The 23,020-nt window shown below is 40.8% G+C and overlaps 1 protein-coding gene across 4 annotated transcripts in view; it reads right to left on the bottom strand.

Annotated features, from left to right (window-relative positions):
* LOC126259339 (cysteine-rich protein 2-binding protein) overlaps positions 1-23,020 on the bottom strand; it is a 210,896-nt gene that overhangs the window by 154,951 nt on the left and 32,925 nt on the right. For all 4 annotated transcript variants that reach the window (XR_007546503.1, XM_049956045.1, XM_049956046.1 and 1 more), the window contains exon 2: positions 4,093-4,233. Coding sequence is in view for 3 of the 4 variants with exons in the window: in XM_049956045.1 (XP_049812002.1) it covers positions 4,093-4,233 (141 nt within the window). In the remaining variant the exon portion in view is untranslated. The remainder of the gene's footprint in view (positions 1-4,092; positions 4,234-23,020) is intronic.

Here is a 23,020-nt window from a genome sequence, read left to right as displayed (position 1 = left end):
GGCGACAGAGAGAGGGCGGGGGAGATACACTCCTGGAAATTGAAATAAGAACACCGTGAATTCATTGTCCCAGGAAGGGGAAACTTTATTGACACATTCCTGGGGTCAGATACATCACATGATCACACTGACAGAACCACAGGCACATAGACACAGGCAACAGAGCATGCACAATGTCGGCACTAGTACAGTGTATATCCACCTTTCGCAGCAATGCAGGCTGCTATTCTCCCATGGAGACGATCGTAGAGATGCTGGATGTAGTCCTGTGGAACGGCTTGCCATGCCATTTCCACCTGGCGCCTCAGTTGGACCAGCGTTCGTGCTGGACGTGCAGACCGCGTGAGACGACGCTTCATCCAGTACCAAACATGCTCAATGGGGGACAGATCCGGAGATCTTGCTGGCCAGGGTAGTTGACTTACACCTTCTAGAGCACGTTGGGTGGCACGGGATACATGCGGACGTGCATTGTCCTGTTGGAACAGCAAGTTCCCTTGCCGGTCTAGGAATGGTAGAACGATGGGTTCGATGACGGTTTGGATGTACCGTGCACTATTCAGTGTCCCCTCGACGATCACCAGTGGTGTACGGCCAGTGTAGGAGATCGCTCCCCACACCATGATGCCGGGTGTTGGCCCTGTGTGCCTCGGTCGTATGCAGTCCTGATTGTGGCGCTCACCTGCACGACGCCAAACACGCATACGACCATCATTGGCACCAAGGCAGAAGCGACTCTCATCGCTGAAGACGACACGTCTCCATTCGTCCCTCCATTCACGCCTGTCGCGACACCACTGGAGGCGGGCTGCACGATGTTGGGGCGTGAGCGGAAGACGGCCTAACGGTGTGCGGGACCGTAGCCCAGCTTCATGGAGACGGTTGCGAATGGTCCTCGCCGATACCCCAGGAGCAACAGTGTCCCTAATTTGCTGGGAAGTGGCGGTGCGGTCCCCTACGGCACTGCGTAGGATCCTACGGTCTTGGCGTGCATCCGTGCGTCGCTGCGGTCCGGTCCCAGGTCGACGGGCACGTGCACCTTCCGCCGACCACTGGCGACAACATCGATGTACTGTGGAGACCTCACGCCCCACGTGTTGAGCAATTCGGCGGTACGTCCACCCGGCCTCCCGCATGCCCACTATACGCCCTCGCTCAAAGTCCGTCAACTGCACATACGGTTCACGTCCACGCTGTCGCGGCATGCTACCAGTGTTAAAGACTGCGATGGAGCTCCGTATGCCACGGCAAACTGGCTGACACTGACGGCGGCGGTGCACAAATGCTGCGTAGCTAGCGCCATTCGACGGCCAACACCGCGGTTCCTGGTGTGTCCGCTGTGCCGTGCGTGTGATCATTGCCTGTACAGCCCTCTCGCAGTGTCCGGAGCAAGTATGGTGGGTCTGACACACCGGTGTCAATGTGTTCTTTTTTCCATTTCCAGGAGTGTATGTTCTTCGAAATGTATTTGGCTGAGACCTACTTGGAGATTACTGAGCACAATATGTAGTCATTATTAATATACCGAAAGGTTCATTCCGTATAAATTCAGAAATTTTGGTGGATGCTAAGGTGTCCATTTCAGAATTTAGCTGTATTTGGTACATGGATACATATATGTTTTAATAGTAAATCTGCCAAATAGCACTGTTATAACGCTAACCATTTTTGGTAAATTCAGTTTCAAAGCTCAAGAGTGTGAACCCAGTCATTAGCCAGGCACCAATTTCCCTATTTTCAGAGACCTACTTGTTTCACTATTGGCTGGTTGGTTACATGTTCCAGGAATCATTTTGCATGATAGGTAAACAAAGTTAAATGAATGGTGGAAGAGTTTTAAATATACAGTTTCTTTTTTTATATCTGATTTGTTTATCAAACTGTTTTTTGTGCAGAATTTTTGTATCTATATATACTGGCATGTATGTAACAAGTTATTAATGTCTCCATTATTGCTTGAATCTTTTCTTTTCTTTTGTTTTGTTAAAGTTGTCTTGTTTATTTAGTGGCGGAAAAAGGAAACTTCACCACATTTGTGCACCCAAGCTGTCTCTTATAACTCTTTACACTGAAAAAGACATTTAACAGTGAAGTACAACATACCCATTAAGACAAAAGATTGATAACTATTTTCACTCATACCTGTTTACAATTTGACCTACAGGTCAACCACAAATACTTCAGGAACAATGTTTCAAGGAATACACATGGTTTTTATTAACCAAATCACTGTTGTGGCCAATGTCAGTTGTATGTAAGTGGCATTTGTATTTTATTGTTTCACATAGAAAAAAGTAAGTTAGGATATTATTCTTTGCACCTAAGATTGCTACTAGGTGTGTTTATTATTCTATGCACTTAAGATTGCTACCAGGTGTGTAATCATTTCAGCAAAAATCACGTTGGGACTCAACTGTCTACATACCCCTCTCTCCCAGGACTTTGAAGTTCGTCAAATTTGATATTTTTTATGATGGAGACATCTTTAAGTGAAGATAAGAAACAGTAATTACAATTTGAAATGCTTTTCATTGTTACTTATACTTAATACCAGGGTTGAAGAGTTACAGTGTTCAAGCTGATGTCTGTACTGTTGCTGCAAACCACGTTTCTGCGGGCCATATACTTGAATGAAAAAGTTAGGAGTTGTTCCACTGTGGCTGGTCCAGGGAACCCAGAAACATTGGCACAGTGTTTGAACGAGACAGCAATGCAAGAGGGCCTCATGTGCCTGGTGACAAACAGGGCAGAGTACACTCTTATTTACATGACTGGCTGAAGCCAAACCTGGCAGCAGGACAGAGCTGCAAGACCTAACCATAAATATGATCATGGAAGAGTACTGTGTATGTGACCAGTGGCTCATAAAGTTTGGGAAGTAGCCACACAAGCCATACAAATAGGGGTTCATCAGTACCTAAGGAGGAGAGGGTACCACAGCCACCAGCAGATACCGTCTCCACATCACAGGGCGATGGAAGCTGGACTTACTTATTTTTGAATAGCCTCGGTGCCAGTCGCTGCTACTGAGGTGTCTTCTTAGAGCTACAGATGTGCCTTTACTGAGTAGTTGGGTCGAGAGTTAGTGGCCAGAGGAACCTTCTGAAGTTATACAGTAAAGGGGTCTTCTAGAGATTTCTTGCCTGATTCCGTAATCACCCATACCGAGTTCTGTACTCTGTACCACTTACAGCTTGCTGGCCAGCATAGTTGGGAGGTCTACAGGCAGCCTAGACTATCTTCCACTCACCAAATAGTCTACTGAGGTAAGACCTCTGTTACTGTAGCTGTGTGTCTTTCACACTGCCTCTCATGACACAACTCTGTTTCCATATACGAAGTTATGATTTTTTTAACAAATCACAAATTAAAAGCACAGCATGGAAAAAGTTTTATTTTACATAAGAAAATCTGAATGATGTATCACTTTTTATACATTATATCGACTTAATAGCCTACATACTAGATGCATAAAAAAAAGTTGAGGTCTGTAGGTCAACTCATTACTGAGTAGTAGATCTCTGAAAATAGGGAAACTGGATTACACGGAATGACATTAAAGTCAAAAAATTGAATCCACTTACATGTTAGAGTAACAAAGAAGTGAGGCATCTAATCTGTGGCATTCCTTCACTCCAAAATGTTTGACTTGCACATGTTCTAACCACTGCAGGGGGCTGTGCCACCACTGATGGTGAGGGTGAGCTTGCTGCAATGAAGATGGTTCCATATTTTCTGGCACATCCTCTGAATAATCTGACTCTTAGCCAGGACACCATAAAACTGATATTGGTTTCCCTAAAACTCTCCATAATGTTGTGGCAAAGGCATATAAAAATTGTGATGAATAGTATTAAAAAGGGTTTTACACGGGGCCTTGCATATCTGATCAAGGGGGGGGGGTGGTGGTGGTGGTGGTGGTGGTGGTGGTGGTGGTGGTGGTGGTGGTGGTGGTGGTGGTGGTATACCTTTGATCTCTATAAAATGATATTGGACATCTAGTTATACCAAAGGTAACTTCATATAGTAAACTGAACAATATGGAAAAGATATTGTTGAAACTACATATGTCCAACAGTAAAACATACTTACAAATAATGTTGGCCAACCAATGTATCCCAGTGTTTATGGATAAAAGCACATATGTGTACTTTCCAATGAAAATATCCTCGCAAACTGACTTCTCCTGACCTCTGCTGAAGATTGTACAGTGTAAGTATCAAAATATTGATCCTGAAAAGGAAACATGTCAAAAATGTAATGTGACTGTCATGTATATATACATTTCAATTAAGATACACAATTCAATGTCCACTTATTGTACATATGTTTTAGCCCTTGTCTGAGGATGATAAAATCTCAGTTCATTTATTGCTTCAATTGACTGTCAAAACGTGATGTGATTTAGTCTGGAATAAAAGTGCTGAATCATCTCTTCGTCAACAAATACCAATACAAACTCTGTGCACCAAGTGAACAGTTATAAAATGAATGACCAGTGTAAAGGAAAAGTGATCACTCTGTTTCACATCTTTCCTAATTTTATAACTGTTACCCTTGATTATATTTACTTTGCTACAATTCTGTACTGTACTTATTCAATGAAAGACATGCATCTTTTCAATTCAAGCTCCTCAATTGTAACAAATGCTCCCTTGATCAGTTTCAACCCTAGATCACGAACAGTTGCTGAAATGCAACTTAACTGATTAGCCATTTCTCACCAAAACAAACATATTCAGTTAGGTTTATCATTACTTTGAGAAATGCCATGTATTACAAGAAGCTGACCGATTTGTTCTTATCTGGTACTAGACGGCTGCAGCGCCTGACAAAAAAAGATCTCAATATACTTCACTTGTGACAGAAAAAAAGAAAAGAAAATGTATCTTTTATGACATCTGACCAACAGTATTCAAGCTGGGAACCAAATTCAAACAGTATAAAAACTCTTTATATGATAATTTTAGCTGCCTTGCTCTGACTGTTCTCCAGCTATGATTTCTCTCTGAATCTGTAATGCAATTTCCTAATACTACAATTAACTATGCATATGCTTGCTTTCCTTTTTATCACCTGCATGTCTTTTGAGTGATATGTCTGAACTCAAGCTTCAAAGTCGTTATGGTTTCCTCTACAAAGTTAAGAGTTTGCTACTGAGTGAGCAAATATGTAAGTAATGACTACATAACTCTGACTCACTCATATGGTCTCACAAAGCTTAATCTTAGGTCCACTATTGTTTCTCATATATGTAAATGATCTCTTATTTAAGATAGCACAATTAGTTGATTTTTTTTTTAACATGAAACCACTATTGTAATCAATTCAAACATACTTGCAGCAGTACAAGAAATGGTAAATAATTTTCTTAAAAAGTATTACTGAATTGTTTTCTGCTAAAGGTTTCGCTCCAAATTCCAAAAAGAAACAACATATTCAATTCTATACAGCTATAGGTCTACAATAATGGTAAGCAGAACACACAGTGAGGAAATAATGACTATGGTGGAAACTTCAAAATTTTTGGGAGTCCGTACTGACGGGAATTTAAGCTGGAAAACGCATATTTTGGAACTCCTAAAAGAATTTACATCAGCCACATTTACATTTGTAATCATTGCGAACCTTGGTGAAATTCAAGTCAGTCAGTTGACATACGAGGGCGGTTCAGAAAGCAACCTCCGATTGGTCACAGTGCAGGTTGTGGGGGGGGAGTAGCGACGCCATCTGTGCGTTCACGCACTCAACAGGTCAGTCGGCATCAAGCCGTGGTCGAGTGAATGTCGTACCTGCGCTAGTTTAGTTTTTGTGGCAGTTTGAAATGTGTGCTGCAATAGAAAACCCCGCCAAATGTGAAGTGCGTGCTGTCATAAGGTTTTTTACAGCCAAAGGATATTCTGCAGCAGCTATTCATCGTGCGCTTTGTGCCGTGTACGGACCAAGAGTTATGAGTGAAGGAGTTGTCCGTGAATGGGTACGTTTATTTAAAAGTGGACGAGAAAACGTTCATGATGAAGAGAGGAGTGGTAGACCATCATTGGTGACTGACGAACTCGTTCAGACAGTTGATGCAAAAGTTCGTGAAAATCGAAGTTTCTCAATGTCGGAGTGGTCTACTGGTTTTCCACAGATTTCTAAGACTCTCTTGTACGAGATAGTGACAGCAAGATTGGGTTACCGTAAGTTTTGTGCACGATGGGTGCCCAAAATTCTTACCGACCACCACAAAACTCAAAGAATGGCCTCTGCATTAGACTTTCTGTCACGTTATGAGGACGAAGGAGAACCATTGTCAAACAGAATCGTGACCGGTGACGAAACCTGGATTAAGTACGTGAACCCTGAGACAAAAGAACAATCAAAGATGTGGGCACATTCAAATTCGCCTACCAAACCAAGAAAAGCCTCGCAAGATTTTTCTGCCAGAAAACTGATGGCAACGGTGTTTTGGGATGCCAACGGGGTGTTGTTGGTTGAATTCATGGAACGTGGTACGACCATTAATCAAGACGTGTACTGTGAAACAATAAAAAAGTTACGACGGGCTATACAGAACAAACGCCGTGGTATGCTGACTTCCGGTATTGTTTTTTTGCACGATAACGCCCGTCCTCACTCTGCTCGCAGAACAACGGCCCTTCTTGAGTCCTTCAAGTGGGACGTTATCAACCATCCACCTTACAGCCCAGACCTGGCGCCAAGTGATTATCACCTCTTCATGCATTTGAAGAAATGGCTCGGGTCACAGCGGTTTGATGACGACGAAGAGCTCAAAGATGCGGTCACAGGCTGGCTCCAGGCACAAGCGGGTGATTTTTATGCAGAAGGAATTTCAAAGCTTGTGAAGAGATACGATAAGTGCCTCAATCGCTATGGAGACTATGTAGAAAAATAGTGCAAAGATGTAGTTGTAAGATGTATATATTACAATATTTTTATTTAACTTGGTGTATTTTTTTAAATCAACCGGAGGTTACTTTCTGAACGGCCCTCGTATTTTGCCTATTTTTATTGAATAATGTAATATGGAATAATTCACTGGGGTAACTCATCTTTACAAAAGAAAGTCTTCATTACTCCAAAACATGCTGTAAGAATGTTATGTGCTGCTCACATAAAATCATCTCGTAGAAGTCTCTTTAAGAAGTTAGGCATCCTGACTACACTTCAAAGTATATTTATTCCCCCATGAAGTTCATTGTAAATAATCCACTGCAGTTTAAGAAGAACGATGATGTCTGCAATAACAATATCAGAGGAAAAGATTATGTTCATCAGTCCACATTAAGGTTTCCACTGGCAAAAATGAGATGTACAATGATGCGACCAAAATTACTGAGCACCTACCAAATGATATAAAATACCTGACAGACACTAAAATTAAAATTTGAAAACAAAATGAAAAGGCTTCTTTGAGACAACTTCTACTCCACAGAAGTGCTTCTACTCTTGTGATGTGAAAAGATGGTGGACAGGATTTACTAAAGACTATTTAACTTTCGGCAAAGATATACATCATTGCTAACAAGATCAGTTATACCATCAATGATTATCATTGATGTGTCTTTCTCTATGCATAGCTTTGCTATTTGCCTTTTTTGTTAGAAGAAGGATTAAGATTTTTTTACTCCTTACCTTCAACATCAATGAACAATGTAACAAGCAAATGCAGTGATTTGGCAAGAATGTTTCTCTCTTCTTCTACAAATGCTACATAATTTTCAGGAACCTAAATACCAAATCACAATTCAGTTACCTATACATCATGATGGAGGAATTTACATCAGATACTTGGAACGCTCCTAAAGATGTAGCAAAATTTCTACACTAAGCAACATCTGGGTAGCAGGTGACTCTCATCGTGACTGTCAGTTCATACAAACAGTTATCTTTTGTAAATTTTAACACCTCTGTGTGTTGTCATGTTGACCAAGTGACACTGTCAATAACACTTGCAGTGGGCACACATTGACTGAGATTAGATCATGGATCAATGGAAATGTGTCACCTGACTGGATGACATGGTGCTCGTTACACTAGTTCAATAGTCATGTCCGGATACACCATCATCCAGGTGTGCGGTTGCTCTAAACAGGCACCGCACTGCGGACACAGGTTGAGCGAACATTATTATGCTGTTGGGGACATTCATAAGGACTTCCGTGGGTCCTGTTGTAGTAATTGAAGTCACAATGACAGCGGTGGCCTAGGTGAACATTACTGCAGACTAACAGCATCCCCTCATGCTCTGTCTTCCCAAATTGAGATGGTATCTTCCAGCAAATAACGTCCCATCCCACAATGACAGGATCATGCATCACTGGTTTCAGGAGCCTGATAGTGAACTGACGTTGTGTCATAGCAGCCGAATTCACCTGTCGTGTACCTGATGGAACACATCTGGGATACTATCAGCCGCCAGTTCTGAGCCCCCAAATCACTGAGCTGTAATTTAAGAGAACTGTGAGATAGGTGCATAAACATCTGATGGCACATACTTATGGAAACCTACCACTGACTTGCCAAATTCATGTCACATAGGATCATTGCTGTAAATGATATCGAAGGTGGAGAAACATGCTATTTAGAAGGTGGTCATATGTTATGGCTCATCAGTATCTTTTTACCTCGTATTATTCAGACATCATTCTTTTTAATAGGAGGCACCAGTTCTTAATTATACAAATGTTCAGGAACATTATTAACAAAGTTAACATTTCTTCCCCTGTCTCTGACCTAGAAGACAAATTTGAAAAATTATTCACATATTTCTATTACGTATGTTGGGACTCTGTCGCCTCCAACTGCAGCCAATCCTTCAATAAGCTTGGTGGCTACAAGCGTTCACTGTAGCAGCAAATTCGTGAAACTGAGTGTGGTTTGTTCACGCTGCATTCTCAAATCAGTTGCATAAACACTTCAGTGTGCTGAGTTATATCCACCACAATAAATGTCAGATGATAAATTTATTTCCCTTCACTGATGTAATTTCATCATGAAGCTCCAGCAACTGCCTAACTTTACCCAGGTCTTAGTTACTGGCAGATTCTTCTGGTGGTGTGTCTGCCATGATTTTATTGGAAATGTCAAGTATGAAAAATGAGTTTGCAAATGTGCTGTGCTGCAGTGATCAACAATAACTACAAAGATACATAAATGGTTAGCTGGTGACATGCTTCTGCAAATACTTTTTATTTTATATTAGTCCATCTCACACAGCACTGCAGTCTTTCTGCAACAAAGGAAGGCTGAGCAAGCTATGTACAATGATAAGTTTAATAACTTAGAGTGAATAGGGGGCTTGTATCACTTGTCATCCCAGAACTACTTTACATCTTTCACTTCCGAGACCACACATGAAGAACTGGTTATTAGTCAGCACAGGCTTTACTGCACACATGCACAATATGAGATGACCCCATGTCTTCTAGGGATAGGAGACACAGAAATTGAAAACGTGAACATCCTCTAAAATGCTTTTAGGTTATGATCCCATCAACTGCAACGTCATAAGGAATAAAGCAACTTACTTTTGACAAGAAAATAACTATTGATTTTTTGAAGCTGTTTGCAGTAATTTACCAAATCAAAATTGAGGATTTAAATCAAAATAACAATTTCACAACTTATACTGTTTTATTGTGGCCTCACCTTTCTGTCATAAAGGCCATTTTATTCCATTAAATGACGCAAAATGACACAAAAAGCTCAAAAAATCAATACATCCAAGAGCATTGTTACTAGCACAGTACACTGTTCACACACCATGTATAGACAGGTGCCGTATATTTTTAACCAAGAAAATGTTTAATGTCAGAATAGTCCAGTTGTTAACTAAAACTTGGTACCTGTAGCTGTCACAGAACTGTGTCGCATTATTTGTACTGATTTGTTGGCTCTCTCTCTGCACTGTGCAAACCTGTAAACATTGGACTTTGTCGTAAGGAACATAAATCTCTTAGTGAATACTAAAGTTAAAATTTCTTCTTTCCATTTAAGATAAGTTTTTCAGTCTCAGGCAGCTGAAACCACTGTGTGCTTGCTTGAGAGAGAGAGAGAGAGAGAGAGAGAGAGAGAGAGAGAGAGAGAGAGAGTGCTGTTGACAAAGGCATTAAAGGCCGAAAGCTATAATTGTGATAATCTTTTTGTTGTGCCTATCTGTGACCTTCTAAATAGCATTGTGATTAGCAACTTTTCTTCTCTAATATTGTTACATTCCATACTGGATTTTGCATTGTTTGATTTTTTCTATTATGGTGAGGTATGTTTTCTACACGACAACTTTCTGTAGTGAACCTACACTATCTGATCAAAAGTAGCCTGATACCTCTATCTATTGCTGAACTTACCACTATATGTCACAATTGGCAGACCCACCAGTACAAAAAGAGCAGGGAGTATCGTCTTATCAGCAGAGAAGCAGTAACACCAGAAGGTTGGTCAGGAGAACTCAGTGACTTCAAACATGGAGTAACAAATCCATAAGCTACATTTCAACCATTTTAAAGCTGACCAAGCTGACTGTTGGTGGTGTGATTGTGAAGTGCAAAAAGGAACAACCACAGCTAAAACAACACCATGCAGACTTCATGTACTGACAGACAGGGACTCTTGGGTGTTGCAGAGGCTGGTTCTAAAAAGTAAAATATAATCAGCAGAAGGAATCACTCGTGTGTTCCAAAGTGTTACCAGCATTCCAGCTGGCACACTGACTGTGTGGGGAGTTAAAGAGATTGGGTAAGACGGCTGACCAGTTCCTCATAAACCACACATTTCTGCAGTCAGTGTTAAGCCATGCTTAAAGTGGTGTAAAGATCAACACCACTTGACAGTGGGTAACTGGAAATGAGTAATACGAATTCATCAATCAGTGGCAATCTGATGGTAAGGTTTGGGTTTGGCAAATACCTGGAGTGTGTTACCTGCCATCATGTGTAGTGCCAACAGTGCAGTACGGAGGAGGTTGTATTACAGTATGGGAGTGTTTTCACCGTCAGGGTGCACCGCCATTATTGTGCATATGAAAATGATACATGCAAAAGGATATGAAGACATTTTACAGCACTGTGCATTGCATACATTAGAGAAACAATTCAGATACAATGATTGATTGTATCAGCATGACAATGCACCCTTTCATAAAGTAGGAGCTGTGAGGCAATGGTTCACGGACAATAATATTCCTGAAATAGGCTGGCCTCACAGAGTCCTGACTGGAACGCAATGGAATACCTTTGCAATGCTCCAGACCTCAGCACCCAACAACATCACTACCTTATCTGATTTTGGCTCTACGAACGAGGAGTGGCTAGTCATTCACGTACATTTAGACACATTACTGAAAGTGTTGCCTTAGATGGAGTTCAATTCATCATAAAGACCAAGGGTACACACACCCCATATTATGACCACTAAAACGTGTCTGGAAACTTTTGATCACACAGTGTATCTTATGACACGGTGCAAGTGCATGAGAATTGGCCCACAAATCACAATCACAGTTGAGAAATTCAGTTTGTAAAGTCAGGCATAACCTCAAAATTTGAACTTCATAACAAAAATTACAACTGTTGAACAAACACATAGCAACTGGAGTACCAAATGTGAAAACCTTATCTTTCTAGGAAATGATGCAGTTGATAGGAGCACTGTTGTGTGATAGGTGAACAAAAGAGTTAGGGCATCAGGAAATGCAGAAACTGAACTTCATGATTGGTCACAATTAGGACATTGTCACAGCCACTGTTCCTGACATAATGAATTGTGCAAAAGCCATTACCTGTGCAGACAGGTGCATCATAATTCAGCAATTGACTCTACAACTATCAGCAAGCATTGGTTGTGCATGTGCAATGATTTAAATCCTTGGGTACTGAAAGGAGTGCTCAAGATGAGTTCCACGAGAACTCGCAACAGGCCACATGATTCAAAGAAAAACCATTTCGTCTGATGTATTGGAGTAGTTTGAGATCAGTGCAGAGGGCATTTCTATCACAGACAGATGCAGGAAACGGAACCTAGATGCATCAGAAACAAAAAGGCAGTCACTGGAATGACTTCAAGCTGTTTGGGCCACCTCTGGATTCTTTATGTGGGGCACACTTTGAAGACAATTAAAGCATAATTCACACAGTGAAAACATGGCAATGAGCACAGGACAAGAGCTTTTGCCATCAGGAAAACATGTTCTTACACAAGCTCTGGTGTAAGGCCACTGAATATGATGGAGACCATGTAGGAAAATAGTACTTGTAAAGGAAATGTTTATTTATTAGTTCTTTGAATCATTTTTGTACAAGATTTGCACATGGTGATGCACAAACATATAACTGATATTGGACAATTCACAGCATGGAGTGATGGTTTGATGATATGGAGGTGTGTGATGTGAACATACAAACAATATTTTACATAGTTATTAATTATTTTAGTTACAGTTCTTTCTCATATATATACAAAACACATGCCTGTTTGGCAAAATTAAAATAGAGCACACAATTTGCTTATTTTTAGATGGTGTAAATGCAAAACTATTTTACCTATATTTTACATTATTGTTTACTTCTTGTACAAAATTCAATCTCGCAGTTGATTTCGTGTATCTTTTCACACCTATGGACCAAAAATTCAGATACTATGTGAAGTTTCCAGAGTCTTATTAAACAAAGGCAGAGACTTCCTGTTCCTTATTTTTAGTGACAGACTCAGATGCCTTGGTTAAATGGAGAGTTTCTGAAGGTGGAGGTACCCATATTTTAAACATGAAGTTTTGTTGTTTGTCTTGTATCATGATAATGAATATTCACATTTTTGTTGAATTTAGTAATATTACTTTTTACAAAGTTACATCTTTCTCATATGTAGAGATGGCCAACAGTAAGAATTAGTAAACTTTGTAAGAGAGGTCTGCAGGTCTGCAGCTGTCAGTTAGCTTTGCCCTGTTCATTATTCTCACAGCTCTCTTCTGGGTGAAGAGAATGTCTTTGCTATGTGTGGATTCTCCCCAGAATATGATACCATACTGAATTACACTACGAAATTGTGGATTTTCTCTGCGTTTGTGTAGTATGTAAGGATACATAATGTGTAGCACACTTGGTTCACCTTACTATTCATTTTGCAGATGTGTGTTTCCCACTTGAAGTTGTCCTGGATCCACAGGGCTAAAAATTTTTATTCTGATGTGGGGGATATTACAGGGCCATGTAGTTCCACATCTGGCAGCAATTTTGTGGTTCTCAGGTGGAAGTTTAGGAAGGTGGTTTTCTTTGTACCGACTATCAGATTACTTCTGTCGAACCAATCATGCAGCTCACTCCACTTTTAGTTATGGCCTCTTGCAGCTCATGGCAATTTCTACTGGTAAGGAGGAGACTGGTGTCATCTGCAAAGAGTGTACTGTTAGTGGCATTGATGTTCAACAGTAAGTCATTAACATAAAGAAGGAACAGAATTGGTCAAAGTATTGAACCTCAGGACACATCTCGTGCGATATTTCCATAGTCAGAGTAGTAAGTTTCAATATATCGATGATCACTGTAAGTTACTGCTACTTTTTGTTTCCTGTGAGAAGTAGATCAGATGGAAGTCTCTGATGTCACACAACTTCAGTTTGTCAAGTAGAATATTATGGTCTATGATGTCAAATGCCTTTGACAAATCTAGGAAGATCCCAACTATGTTTTGTTTTCTGTATAGAACATCTAAGGTGCTCATATATACCCATTGTTGTGGATTTATTATCACTGAAGTCATGCTGGGCATCTGAGAGGATTTGGTTCTTTTCCAGACAGTTTATTAGTCTTTGATAGAATAGTCTCTCCAGAAGTTTACCAAGAACAGATAACAATGATATAGGTCTGTGGTTTTCCACGTTATTTTTCCCACCTTTCTTAAAGATCAAGACAACTTTTGCCACGTTCATACAATTAGGAAATGTACCTGTCATCAGCGATGACTCATTTTTTAAGTGCTTCAACAGGCCTCTCTTCCTTCTTCAGGAAATCCTTACACCAGTTGTTTTGGATTCTTTTGATTTCATATATTTCAATTTGAGAGGGAAAACAATACTGAAGTGATACAGGAATGTGTTTAAGAAGCATTACATTCTTTTGTCTGTATTGTTTGCTTCGTATACCTCATTCCATTTTTCTGCTGCTAGTGAATTGTTGAATGTTTTCAATATTGTCATGGTTATAACTTCTTACTTAAGCTGTGTATTTTTTGTTGCAGCTTGGAGGGATGACACTTGTAAGGTGGAGGACTTAGGCACTGTGATCACTGCAGCCTGTACCCAGAGGTTCTACAGCCCGGTAGTGACAGTTTTTTAAATATCTGGTCTAGAGTTGTTTTGGTGTTATTTTTGCATCTTGTGGGGTGAGAAAATGTAGTTTTAAAACTGAATGAGCTTATGAGGTTCAATTGGGATTCTTTCATATGAGGTTCAACTGGGATTCTCTCACATGCCCTGGAGATAGACAATCAACATTAAAGTCGCCACACAGAATCAGTACTTTTTTATTTTGGTGGAGATTGTTTAACAGTATTTCAAGATTTTTGAGGAACACACATACGATACCTGTCACAGAGCAGTAAAAGAATCCAATGATTATGTTTGTCTCTAGAATTTCAAAAGCAGCTAGTTCAAAATACTTGTCTTTATTTAAATAATCAAACTGGTCAAACCTTTTATATTTTACATATTTTTTTTATAAATATGCGGCACCTCCACCTTTTTGACTTTATCTGCAATAATGAGATGTTAATATGTAGCCAGATATGTTAACTGAGGAAATCTGTTCTCCCTTTACCAAGTGTTCTGCAATGCACATTAAATTTACATTTTTTAAGTCTGTTGTAAATAGAAGTTCAGCGTCTGCAAGCTTGTTTGTTATTGATTGTACATTGTGGTGGCACACAAAAGAGTTATTTCTCTTACATTTCTGGTGGATGTTGCATACTGCATTATTGACTGTGGTTCCTTTCGTATTGGTTGCCTGGATAAGAGGATTGACCACAAAATTTTTTTGAGCTACACTCATTTGCATTTTGAGTATGTTTTACATTGTATTTGTCTTTGTCTACAATGTTTTCTTACTGATGTTTGGCTCTCGATAACTGAGTGGTATTATGGGGCCATTTAGTGCTTTTTCTTTCTTTACAGTCTCTAATATGAAATTTGTGATTTGTCATCTCCCAAGATTGTTTAAGTGAAACCCAATTCAAATATAAAAGTGTCTGTGAAATTTGCTTGATTTAATTATGGTAATATTTGCAAATTTTGAACACAGTTTGTAGATTCACAAATTTACACTCGTTACTTTTGTGTTTATCCATGACCAGTTTGGAAGATCATCTCTGAAAAGCACGGCCACTAAAACCTTTCTTCAATAGAAGGCATGGTAATTTGGTTTTTAAAGTTTTTATTAGAAGCTGACTGTTGTTGCAGGCAACATTGTTTGTTCCTGTTGCAATTACCATGATGTCAGAGGTGCATGCCTTGGGAGCATTTTGGTTAATATTTAGTATGAAACTGTGTTGACTTGGGGGTAAACATCGCCTAAACATTCAATCTGCGCATCTTCATTTAAAAATCAAGATAAGTTGAGGCCTTTGCTGTCAACAAAGATAATAGCCTTGAGTTTTTGACCACACGATTTTTGTTTTTCATGAAATTTCGTTTCTACTTCTGTTTTGTTTTGGTAGGTATTGATAGATAACTTTGGGTTTGTGACTGGTGCTGGCATCATTTTTGGATGAATATTAGGTTTGGACAACAGACACTGTTGCACTTTACTGTTAGAGCTGCTAGTGATACATACATTTTTCCTGGAGTTCTTGTTTGAAGCTCTAGAGTCATGGTCATGGTGCAAAGTACCAAGCCTGTTATTATTATTGGTATTCCTAGTCATACATGGATCACATGAAAATGAACGTGCAACACAATACATACTCTATGGGCTGATCACTTTGATCTAGGCAGTTTTTTCTCTATTTCTCATTTCTTCATGTGGTCTTCGTATTCCAAACATGCTGCAGTCAAACCTTCTTTCAGTATACTAATTTCCTTTTCAACAATATTATAAAAAGGATAGCAGCTACTCACCATATAGTGGAGAGATGCTGAGACACAGATAGACACAACAAAAAAGACTCATAAAATAAGCTTTCGGCCAGCAAGGCCTTTGTCAAAAATAGAAAACACACACACACACACACACACACACACACAATGGACTACAGTCTCTGGCAGCTAAAGTCAGACTCCGAGCAGCAGCAGCAGCAGCAGCAGCAGTGCATGATGGGAGAGGTAACTGGGGGGGGGGGGGAGGGGGGTAGAGAGTTGGCTGGGGCAGAGAGGGGGAGGGATGGGTAGGGGTGGGGGACGATGAAGTGCTTCTGGGGAGTGTGCAGGGATGAGATGGAGAGAGGGTAGGGCAGCTAGGTGCAATCGGGAGGTTACACGGGGGGCAGTTGAGAGAAGTAAAATGACTGTGTGCATTGGTGGAACAGAGGGCTGTGCAGTGCTGGAATTGGAACAGGGAAGGGGCTAGATAGAGAACAATGACTAAAGAAGGTTTAGGCCAGAATGGTTACGGGAACATAGGATATATTGCATGGAGAGTTCCCATCTGCGCAGTTCAGAAGACCCTTCCGTACAGCCTAGCCACCCATGGGCATCACATCTGCAGTGATGAACGGTCCCTCTTGAAATTTACTGAAGATCTTGCTGAGGCCTTTACAGACTGTAATTTTCCTCCCAATCATGTACAAAAACAAATATCCGGTGCCTTATCTTTCCAGTCACCCACCACCTCCCAAAGTCTCATCACCTGGCCACAGAGGAGCATTCCCCTTGTAACTCAGTATCACCCAGGACTGGAGCAACTGAATTACATTCTCTGACAGGGTTTTGACCTCTCTTCGTGCCATGAAATGGGAAATGTCCTGCCCACTATTCTTCCCTGCCCTCCCACAGCGTATTCTGCCATCCACTGAACCTACACAATATACTCGTCTGTCCCTAAACAACCCCCACTCCCATGGCTCATATCCCTGTAATAGACTTAGACAAAAGACCTGTCCCATTCATCCTCCCACCACCACCTACTCCAGTTCTGTCACAAATATGAAACCAGTCATGTGATCTATGTAGTGGACTGTTAAGGCAGCCAGTCCACAGTGAAGTAGCCGAAAGGGCACGCGTCAACTCACGCCGTCTGGCGTTAAGTCTGGAACAGGATTCGTAATGAATGTGATAAAGAAAAGAACGTAGCTACTAGAACACTTAACTTTTATATTGTCCTTTGGTATACAGCATTCTGGATGATACAAGTGAGACTCTATCTTGAGGTACATGCAACGTTACAAATGGTTAATGGCGCCTTGCTAGGTCATAGCCATTAACTTAGCTGAAGGCTATTCTAACTGTCTCTTGGCAAATGAGAGAAAGGCTTCGTCAGTGTAGTCGCTAGCAACGTCGTCGTACAACTGGGGCGAGTGCTAGTACGTCTCTCGAGACCTGCCTTGTGGTGGCGCTCGGTCTGCGATCCTGACAGTGGCGACACGCGGGTCCGACATGTACTAATGGACCGCGGCCGATTTAAGCTACCACCTAGCAAGTGTGGTGTCTGGCGGTGACACCACAATCTACAAGTTTAGCTGCAACCACTGTGTGGCATTCTATGTGAGCATGACAACCAACAAGCTGTCTGTCCACATGAATAGCAACTGACAAACTGTGGCCAAGAAACAACTGGACCATCCTGTCGCTGGGCACACCTCCCAACACAACATTCTTCATTTCTATGACTGTTTCACAGCCTGTGCTGTATGGATCCTTCCCAACAACTCAGCTTTTCTGAAATGCGCAGGTGGGAACTCTCCCTGCAATATATCTTATGTTCCCGTAACCCTCCTGGCCGTAATCTTTGTTAGTCATTGCCCTCACCTATCTAGCCCTTTCCCTGTTCCCATTCCAGCACTACACAGCCCTCTACTCCACCAACACACCTAGTCTTTTTACTTCTCTCCTTTACCGCTACATGTCCCTCCCCCCCACCTCTCCCCACCGCCTTCCCTCTAACGTCCTGACTGCACCTAGCTGCCCTACCCTCTCTACACCTTGTCCCTGGACGCCCCTCAGCAGCATTTCACTGTCCCCACCCCTACCCTGCTATTCCTCCCCCTCCCCACCCCAGCCCCCTCCTTACCCCACCCAGGTGTCTCTTCCATCATGCACTGTTGCTGTTGCTGCTGCTCTTAATATGGCTTCAGCTGCCAGGGACTGTGGTCGTGTGTGTGTGTGTGTGTGTGTGTGTGTGTGTGTGTGTGTGTATGTGTGTATGTGTGTGTGTGCGCGCGCGCGCGCGTCTATTTTTGACAATGGAGTTGTTGGCCAAAAGCTTATTTTGCGGCAGTCGTTTTGTTGTGCCTATCTGCGACTCAGCATCTCTGCTATATGGATTCCATCCTGGATCTTCCATTGTTTAATTTCCTTTTCCTGTGACACCAAAAGAACCTCAAGATTGCTTACAACTAAGTACTCAGTAGATAGTTTTCTGTCGCTGTTTTGTGATGCTTCAGGAGTTCTTCACACCCAGAATGTATTGCAGCTAGTGAACAACTCTGGTAGAATCCTATATTCCAATTAGTCTATAGTACCAACTTCTAAAATACTTCCTATTACTTCTGGAACACCCTGTATACACTAAGCAAACAGGAAATTCTAGTCTATATTTCATAAGCAGTAAGCTATGTAATAAAACAGAAAGGAAGAACATATTCAGGTTAAAATATACAACAAACAGAGTAATCAAATACAGGAGTCTGGATTGTTATAAAGATCTGACTGTACATTCTGGTGAAGCAGAATGTATATACAGTAATCATAAAATTTCATTGAATGTTTAAGTGTCTAGCACTCATGTAACTGATGTCCCGTCAACCTATTTTCCATGAAGCATCATCAGACATCAATGTTTGGGTAATCCTGTGATCGATAACAGGAAGAGGAATGTTTGTCTTTGAAACAGAAGTCAGTTGTTAAAAAAAAATCACTTTTTACATTACTTCCATTAATGTTTGGAACCTGATACCAGAAAGGATATTGGATTACAATAATTTAGATATTTCTTGTCAGTCTCTTATACAGAGGCTTAGCCACTCATGAAAAACTCCCTGCGCCTGTCATGCATTAAGTAAGGACAGGCTATATGTTATAATAATTCTTATGAATTTTCTTTGAAATTCCATTAATATCATGCTAATTTTTTTTTAATATCTCTCTAATTTGATTATAGTCTGCTCCACGAACGATGGTGGTTTGTGCATGTCGAGGCATGGATGGGAACAACATTGTTGACGATTCCAAGTGACAGTCATATTGTGTTTCCGCTTGAAGGAAGCATACATCCTGCAAATTATGTCTCTCCCTTGCTTATGCAGAATTTATCACTTACTACCTCCATCAGCAATGACAACTTGCAACAAATGAAATAGAAATTTACTAAACAACTCGCTACGATCAAGTTTAATGATCGCATTAGCTACAGCAATCGGAGCAGAGCACTCTGAACACTACTGAATGCTCATTGGTTGTCGAATGTGCATGATGTAGGTGTGCAGAACAAGCCTAAACTCAACCGCCATTGTTCGTGACTCCAACTATAGTTACAAAATATGATGATGATGATGCTACAACTAATTGCTTAAATTTTTATGGAATGGTATTTTCAATATAACCTCTTCTTTCTTCAGCTGAATTGTTCAACTCTTATCTGTTACATTTACGAAATGAATATTAAAATTAATTGCAGTTCAAGGGTACAATGCAAGTGATCATGAAACCGGACACAAACAAAACTTTTTGCATCCAGTTTCATGACCACTTGCATTATACTTTGAATAATGATTGTCATGATTTTTGCTTTGTGGAGTAATATTTATTCTGACTGGACGCCTAATGTTTCACAGGATGATTTCAGAATGGGTTATGAACAAAAACTCAAAACTAGCCATCATCAAGTAATAAATGAATTACTGTGCAGTGCAATGAGTAAGAAATTTGTGAAACACTGTTTCGACAGTAGTAACACAGTTTGTTCATTGTGTCAAAGTACACGGTTCCTATACTTAGGCAAGTGCCACAGATCCTTTGCTTTGAAGATTTTTCTGTTGTGATTTGCAAATGCCCATTAAATGAATTAGTGCATAATTAAAGTAGCAGCATAGCACTATTTCATTAGTAACATCACTGTTGTGTATTACTTTCTTAAAGCTGGCACTGTTAAAGCAAAGGAGATGCACTATTCTTCAACGATACTGGTGTGGTTAAACTGTAAATCTAAAATCATTAACTTCATTTCATAATTATTCTTCAGTTACATAGGTTTATTAATTTTGATTTTGATTGGACTGATGGTGTTAAATTGACCAAACCACTAGATCATCAATCCCTCCATCCTATACGCATCCTCATATAGAAAGAACACAGAAGATGCATTCTGAGAATACGACTGTAACAGAGAATCAATAAAACCAACAAATCGAAGCAAGCAGAAGAGTGAGAGCAGTAAGAGGGCGAAGGTGGGCAAGTTGTTCCACTCAGAGAGCAGCTGTAGGCCCCCAGGCCATATTTTGTGATGGGATATACATTCTCTGTGATGGGATATACATTCTCTCCCCCCCATGAACCATGGACCTTGCCGTTGGTGGGGAGGCTTGCGTGCCTCAGCGATACAGATGGCCGTACCGTAGGTGCAACCACAACGGAGGGGTATCTGTTGAGAGGCCAGACAAACATGTGGTTCCTGAAGCGGGGCAGCAGCCTTTTCAGTAGTTGCAGGGGCAACAGTCTGGATGATTGACTGATCTGGCCTTGTAACATTAACCAAAACGGCCTTGCTGTGCTGGTACTGCGAACGGCTGAAAGCAAGGGGAAACTACAGCCATAATTTTTCCCGAGGACATGCAGCTCTACTGTATGATTAAATGATGATGGCGTCCTCTTGGGTAAAATATTCCGGAGGTAAAATAGTCCCCCATTCGGATCTCCGGGCGGGGACTACTCAAGAGGACGTCGTTATCAGGAGAAAGAAAACTGGCGTTCTACGGATCGGAGCGTGGAATGTCAGATCACTTAATCGGGCAGGTAGGTTAGAAAATTTGAAAAGGGAAATGGATAGGTTAAAGTTAGATATAGTGGGAATTAGTGAAGTTCGGTGGCAGGAGGAACAAGATTTTTGGTCAGGTGATTACAGGGTTATAAATACAAAATCAAATAGGGGTAATGCAGGAGTAGGTTTAATAATGAGTAAAAAAATAGGAGTGCGGGTTAGCTACTACAAACAGCATAGTGAACGCATTATTGTGGCCAAGATAGACACAAAGCCCATGCCTACTACAGTAGTACAAGTTTATATGCCAACTAGCTCTGCAGATGATGAAGAAATAGATGAAATGTATGATGAGATAAAAGAAATTATTCAGGTAGTGAAGGGAGACGAAAATTTAATAGTCATGGGTGACTGGAATTCATCAGTAGGAAAAGGGAGAGAAGGAAACATAGTAGGTGAATATGGATTGGGGGGAAGGAATGAAAGAGGAAGCCGCCTTGTAGAATTTTGCACAGAGCATAACTTAATCATAGCTAACACTTGGTTCAAGAATCATGAAAGGAGGCTGTATACATGGAAGAAGCCTGGAGATACTGACAGGTTTCAAATAGATTATATAATGGTAAGACAGAGATTTAGGAACCAGGTTTTAAATTGTAAGACATTTCCTGGGGCAGATGTGGATTCTGACCACAATCTATTGGTTATGAACTGCAGATTGAAACTGAAGAAACTGCAAAAAGGTGGGAATTTAAGGAGATGGGACCTGGATAAACTGACTAAACCAGAGGTTGTAGAGAGTTTCAGGGAGAGCATAAGGGAACAATTGACAGGAATGGGGGAAATAAATACAGTAGAAGAAGAATGGGTAGCTCTGAGGGATGAAGTGGTGAAGGCAGCAGATGATCAAGTAGGTAAAAAGACGAGGGCTAATAGAAATCCTTGGGTAACAGAAGAAATATTGAATTTAATTGATGAAAGAAGAAAATATAAAAATGCAGTAAATGAAGCAGGCAAAAAGGAATACAAACGTCTCAAAAATGAAATCGACAGGAAGTGCAAAATGGCTAAGCAGGGATGGCTAGAGGACAAATGTAAGGATGTAGAGGCTTGTCTCACTAGGGGTAGGATAGATACTGCCTACAGGAAAATTAAAGAGACCTTTGGAGAGAAGAGAACCACATGTATGAATATCAAGAGCTCAGATGGAAACCCAGTTCTAAGCAAAGAAGGGAAGGCAGAAAGGTGGAAGGAGTATATAGAGGGTTTATACAAGGGAGATGTACTTGAGGACAATATTATGGAAATGGAAGAGGATGTAGATGAAGACGAAATGGGAGATAAGATACTGCGTGAAGAGTTTGACAGAGCACTGAAAGACCTGAGTCGAAACAAGGCCCCGGGAGTAGACAACATTCCACTAGAACTACTGATGGCCTCGGGAGAGCCAGTCATGACAAAACTCTACCATCTGGTGAGCAAGATGTATGAGACAGGCAAAATACCCTCAGACTTCAAGAAGAATATAATAATTCCAATCCCAAAGAAAGCAGGTGTTGACAGATGTGAAAATTACCGAACTATCAGTTTAATAAGTCACAGCTGCAAAATACTAACGCGAATTCTTTACAGACGAATGGAAAAACTAGTAGAAGCCGACCTCGGAGAAGATCAGTTTGGATTCCGTAGAAATGTTGGAACACGTGAGGCAATACTGACCTTACGACTTATCTTGGAAGAAAGATTAAGAAAAGGCAAACCTACGTTTCTGGCATTTGTACACTTAGAGAAAGCTTTTGACAATGTTGACTGGAATACTCTCTTTCAAATTCTGAAGGTGGCAGGGGTAAAATACAGGGAGCGAAAGGCTATTTACAATTTGTACAGAAACCAGATGGCAG

Source organism: Schistocerca nitens, chromosome 5 (genome assembly GCF_023898315.1).
Source record: "Schistocerca nitens isolate TAMUIC-IGC-003100 chromosome 5, iqSchNite1.1, whole genome shotgun sequence".
Taxonomy (NCBI): Eukaryota; Metazoa; Arthropoda; class Insecta; order Orthoptera; family Acrididae; genus Schistocerca; species Schistocerca nitens.
The sequence above is the reverse complement of the archived record's forward strand: the minus strand, read 5'-3'. Positions and strand labels throughout refer to the sequence as shown.